The following is a 6109-nucleotide window of genomic DNA, read 5'->3' as shown; positions in this document are numbered from 1 at the left end:
GGGGGGGGGGGGGGGGGGGGTCTTAAAAGGGGGGTTCCACTGTACACAAATTTACAATGTAAGTCTGTGGGTCTATATTTACATTGGATCACTGATCCCATTCAACCAAATAGCAACCTGAACCGTCTTTAATACTCAACACTTCACGCTCCACAACAGACAAATTACGAAAATAAGTCCATCGGGGAAATAACTCCATCGCAGACCTGTTTACCCTAAACCCGAGGCAAGAGTACTTTCCCAAAAAGTTGAGTGTATTTTTCAAAAAGTTGGTGTACTTTGCAAGCAAAGCCATATGGGCTAGGGAAAATGTACGCGTGGGTGCAAACGTGTTTGTGTAAGAATAGCATGTCTTGTCAACACCTTCAGAATTTAACTCCTTCCAATACAACAGGAATAAAACAATTTTATTTACCTGTCAGTTTATAGCATTAGGCCTAAAAAAAAATAGGTGTGGTTACGGTAACCCGACCTACCCTATTTTTAGGGGCCGACCCTATAACTTTTTATTACATTTGTCAAAAAAACAAAAAAACAAAAAACACCCGAGTGCAGAAAACGCAATGAAAGCGACAGCGCTCGAGTCGCACACTTATTTCCCTGTCAAGTAGGTTTAACTTGTACACATTAGAAAAAAAAGTTAAAAAAAAAAAAAGTGATTGCCTACCTTCCTACTCTATTTTTTTTGGCTATGTTACCGTAACCACACCTTTTTTTTTTGGGCCTTATAACCAGTGTCTTCCAAACAGATTGATAATGAAAAGATGAAGTTCGTGAAATAGCATCTGCGGTTGACAGTGGTAAGTTCATTTTTACAATCATCTCAGAAAACATTGCTTCAGCGCAGACTACAGCCTTTTCTTCTGGCAGGATTTGCTTTGCGGGAATGAACTTCATAATTCCTTGGCAGCTTTCAGCGGATTTCTTTGCAGCAACCTTGTCCAGATGAGTTTTGGAACTGCAGTGTCATTCGATGTCATATTTCCCAGCATGGGCAACGGAGAAATCTGATTTACAATACTTGCAGTGTGCATGACTTTTTCCCATAGTCGACTCCACAATTCCTGGCTCTTTCTTATATTTCTCCAAGAAAATCTGCTGCTTTTGCTGTTTAGACTTGGTACAGTCATCCGAAACTGGCACATTTTTCCGCTTCATTTTGCCACGATTGTCCAGACAATCGCACGTGCCAACAACTGAACAAGGTTTCCACAGCTGAAGACTCACTGTCATGGTTATCTCCCTTGGACCGAAACCGGTATCAGTTGTACCATTCCGTAATCAGCACACCAACACCAGAAAACGTATTCTAGACTTTTTCTTAGGCGTATTTTGTGCGTGTGTCGCGTATTGTCGTACCGATAATAATTTGGGGTACAAAATACGCCCAAATCGTACTGGTAAACAGGTCTGCCATCGGGTTTGTATGTGTGGTTGGAGAGTGAGTGACCTTGGTTTTACAATACCTCTGCCATAAATTGGAGGGACCAATCCAAGCGAAGGGAGTGTGGGAAACATTTACTTCCATCAATGTGTTTGACACCAACCCCTCGCCAGTGATTGGCCCCTCCAATGTTTGGCAGAGGTTCTGCAAGAAAAGGTCACTCTTCCACAACACATACAAACCCGACAGTTATTTCATAAAATCGCCTATTTTATAAGTATTTTGCCTGGTTTACTGTCCTATTCATTAGCCACAAATTACACACTTCTTAATACTCAACATGAAACAAATCTACAACTACAAAAATATTTTCACTGGTTCACCAAAGCAGGAAATGTAAACACTCAACATTAAAATTTTCATTGGTCACTGATCCTTGTGCAACAAATTACAATTATCTTGACTATTCAACACTAGAATGTACACCTACTAAAGTATATTCCTTTGCTCAATGATTCTATTCTACCAAACTACAAACATCTTTAAGTGTAGTTCTCAACGTATTTCAAGCCAAAAGAATACTCCTTGATTCAATGATCCTAGTTTTGCAAATTACAAACATCTCAAAGTAGAAATGAATTTGTTTTGTTTTTAATGCTTAAAATTTTTTTTATTCACATATGATATCCCAGCATATTAAAATGGACCCCCCCCCCCCCCCCCCCCCCCCCCCCCCCCCCCGACTGAATCAAGTAAATTGCAAACGTCCGCAACACTAAAAATTAACACCTACAAAAGTATCTTCCAAAACAGAAACAGATTGATTCCAATCTTTTAAAAGTCAACACAATACACACATTAGAATTTGTGCCCACAAAAGAATTTTCATTTGTCCTCTGATCTTAAACCCAAAAGTTAATTACAATCAGGTTCAAATAAATAAACCAAAGCAAGAAACAAACAAAACACACTCACACCAATACATAGCATTCAAACCAGCATCAAACCTGAGAGAAGTTACAAAATTAAAAGAAATAGTTACCCAAAAACAAAAAAAAATAGTTTCAATTTCACTGGCTCAACTCTTCGTCATCTTCCCAGTCAAGGAGAAAGTGCAGGGAGCCGTCTGAAGCCTCACGACGCGCGACGATCTCAAACTTTTCGCCATATCGCAGCTGATCGACAACGCTCAACCACTTCCACCGTGTTGCGGCCACCTCCGATGGGTCGGGCTTGGGGAGATGGCGGGGGAACGAGTCCAGTAGGTGCTGATACTTCTCCGCACTCAGTCGCTTGCGTTTGCTTCGGCGCACCGAATCCTCGTCAGCGAGGTCTTTCTCCAAGTTGGCTGAGCGTTTTTGTTTGACCCCCTTGCGATGCTTCTGTTCCGGGGAGGCTTTGGTCGGAGTGAGTTTCTCTCGCAATACGGGGCTAGCACTGTTGTTCCGCCTCGTTGCCTGTGCTAGCTTGAAAGCCTCCAGCTCGCCGGCGTATTCCTTCTTCAGAGAAACCACACGCATTTCGAAATGCTTAACCCTCTTCTTCTCCGTCTCCTTCTCTAGTTCTGTACGGAACGGATGGTTCACTCCTTCAAAGTTCAGAGGGTTTGGAATGAGCCGGGCTAAAACCGAGGTGCTAGGTTTGTGTGATTTGATGGCCACCGGCTGTGGTGAGGTTTTTGGTGGCGAGTTTATTGCGGGAGACAATTCTTCAACTTTACACTGAACGACATCCAGCATGCTCTGAGAAGAGCGCAGTGAGTTTCTATGAGCCACCTTTCTCTTCCGTGCAGGGATGTGATCTTCCTCTCCGTCCGATTCAGAGCCAGAGCTGTAATGGACGCTGTTGTGACCGTTGGAGCGAGACGCACCGTTCAAACCGCTGTGGCCGTTGTAGCAGTGACTGCCGTTGAACCCGTTGGTCAGGCCCTTCAAACACACAAGAAGACGCTTTTGTTAAAGAAAGCTCACTTCAAAAACCTTCAGACTAATGGCAATGTGAATCATGCAGTAACTCAGCTCCAACATAAAGAAAAAGTCTGACTGACTGGTACAGTGGAACACCCATTTTTGTTTTACGACCTCCAAAAATCTGAGAAAATCAGGCCTCAAAAAGGAGGGAGTCTCAAAATGGGGGTAAATTAACATAAGTTATGAACAGAACATCTGAAGAAATAAAGTCTCAAAAGGGGGGTTCCACTGTGGTGTCTAAATTGTGTTTGTTTGTTTGTCTGTCTGTCTGTCTGTCTGTCTGTCTGTCTGTTTGTTTGTTTGTTTGCTTGCTTGCTTGCTTGCTTGTTTGTTTGCTTGCTTGCTTGTTTGTTTGTTTGTTTGTTTGTTTGTTTGCTTAACGCCCAGCCGACCACAAAGGGCCATATCAGGGCGGTGCTGCTTTGACATTTAACGTGCGCCACACACAAGACAGAAGTCGCAGCACAGGCTTCATTGCTCACCCAGTCACATTATTCTGACACCGGACCAACCAGTCCTAGCACTAACCCCATAATGCCAGACGCCAGGCGGAGCAGCCACTAGATTGCCATTTTTAAAGTCTTAGGTATGACCCGGCCGGGGTTCGAACCCACGACCTCCCGATCACAAGGCGGACGCCTTACCAGTAGGCCAACCGTGCCGGTCTGGTGTCTAAATACGACCATGTCTTCAGAAAGCAAACTTATAACACGACCCTCACAAAAGCCAACCTACTGCAAGCTTCAGGAAATGTTCCCTTGAAAATATTAAATAGAAGCATGTCCTTTTACCCGGTTACATTTTGGGGGTCACAGGCAGATGTACGCAAAATTACAAATCATATCTGATGTGAGAGGCACCATAGTGCACAGAAAACTGACAAATTATTCAAACTTGCGTTATTTTGATCGCTCTTATTGCAGTAATGTCATTGCATTGAATACCACTTTTGCTACGTCTAACACCATGATATATGAGTTGTTCTTTGCTAATGGTGACTGCGGTGGGTGACATCAAGTAAAATCAATTTTTTAAATTACGGGGAATGATGGTGACAAAATAAGATAATTACTGCATTCTACTGATGTAGCAGTATCAACAAAATCACCATGAAGGAAAATAATATGACAGAAGTAGCACTTATTCCTGCTTGTTTTCGTTTTTTGTTCACAAAATGGCGGCCAAAACGGGGAATGACAGACCCCTGCCATGTTCACAACACATTTCAAACCGACAGCTGCTCTAGAAAGGATAACTGTTATCATTCAACGATAACTTATACTTGGATTAAACTGCACAAAATCTTATTTGGACAACTGACCCCCTCCTGCTCGCGTGCTGCGTCCGATAAAAAACTGGTAACCTTCGAACGCGCGTCGTCACAAATCCGATCCACTGAAGAAAGACAATTTGCCGGCCTGAGCGCCAGGAAGGCAAACACACATTTTTATTTTCAAATCATGGCATCATTATCGATAGATGAAGATATTTGGTCGCGTGAATATACATCCGTGTACCTCGCAACGGTGACTTTCGTATCTGCCGTCACAAACGTTCGCCAGGTTACCCCGATTTTCATTTCTTCGCTCGCGCAGTTGAGCATGGATTGTTCTCGTGCGGCCTCAGTCCGGAAGACGGCAGGGTAAACACACAAATAGTGATGATGTCCTGAGTTTTGTGTACTACATAGAAAAGTTTGTGTACGGCAAAATTGATGACGTGTCACAGAACCGAGGTAACTCCGTTCGCAGGTTACTTTCGCGCGAAATGTCTCTGTGCCACCGGTTTCGTCCTGAAAATCAACCGTATCGCATTGATTTTGCGAAAACTGAAAGTTCAGGTAAGTTGCACAAGTTTCCTTAATGCTTACTTCGTAAAATTATTGATGTTAAAGTTGATAGTATAGTTATTTTAGAGCACAGGACTTAAAAATTATCGGGAGCTATGCAGCGACCGGCCATTCTCGAATGGTTTCATTCGTACGCAGGTGACCACAGATAATAGTTCTGCGAAGTTTAGGTGGCACTCTTCGCTGTTTTTTGGCAATAAAGTTGCAGAACTGTTTGTGTTGGTATTGTCTCCTTTATAACATTCATTTGTAGCATAATTTGATTGATTGCACCAGTACAGTGTAATACATGCACAAGTATTGGCAATTTGGTGTCGCGTGATTTGCAGGTTACCTCTTTCTGTTTTGATACATTTGAGCAGTAGTTTGCATTTGATTCTAATAATCTGTAGGTATTCCAAGTTACACCCTTTTAAACAACAACTGACCAAAATATCCCTGCCCTGCTGTAAGCAGTTGTGTTGCCACAAAAAGATCAAACTACAAGGTAACCTGCAAACGGTGTCACAAAATTACTGAACCTAACAACACTAAACTGTACATCAAAAATTCTTCAATACATGACAAACTAACAGCAAACACTCTGTTTTCATGGAGTTTACTCAAATTGTTTCACAGAATTAGTTTATAGATATGCTGTGTAAATTTGGTGTCACAAAGTACTGCAGGTTACTCCATTGTGACCCCCACCAGTCAGTCTGCTTTTTTGTCCGAACCATAAAAGTTCCTGACATTTTCTTTTTAGACTCAAATAATACAAGGGCTCCACTTGACAGGAATAGTATTTTCCAGGTTGTAGCTGCATTTTGAAAATTTCAGTAAGTTTCCACTGTTTTGTCACCAATAGCAAAGAACAACTCATTCATTTTGCATTTGTAGAATCAATGTAATTTAACCTTCCACTTG

At 42.2% G+C, this 6109-nt stretch overlaps 1 protein-coding gene across 1 annotated transcript in view; it reads right to left on the bottom strand.

Moving 5' to 3' along the window:
* Window positions 1–2157: 2157 nt before the first annotated feature.
* Window positions 2158–6109, bottom strand: part of LOC138949292 (polycomb protein Pcl-like) — a 28367-nt gene continuing 24415 nt past the window's right edge. The window contains exon 15 of the mRNA XM_070321079.1: window positions 2158–3312. Within this exon, the coding sequence (XP_070177180.1) occupies window positions 2455–3312 (858 nt within the window). The 3' untranslated portion in view covers window positions 2158–2454. The remainder of the gene's footprint in view (window positions 3313–6109) is intronic.

Source organism: Littorina saxatilis, linkage group LG15 (genome assembly GCF_037325665.1).
Source record: "Littorina saxatilis isolate snail1 linkage group LG15, US_GU_Lsax_2.0, whole genome shotgun sequence".
Classification (NCBI taxonomy): domain Eukaryota; kingdom Metazoa; phylum Mollusca; class Gastropoda; order Littorinimorpha; family Littorinidae; genus Littorina; species Littorina saxatilis.
Note: the sequence above shows the minus strand (reverse complement) of the source record. Positions and strands in the feature narration are given on the sequence as shown.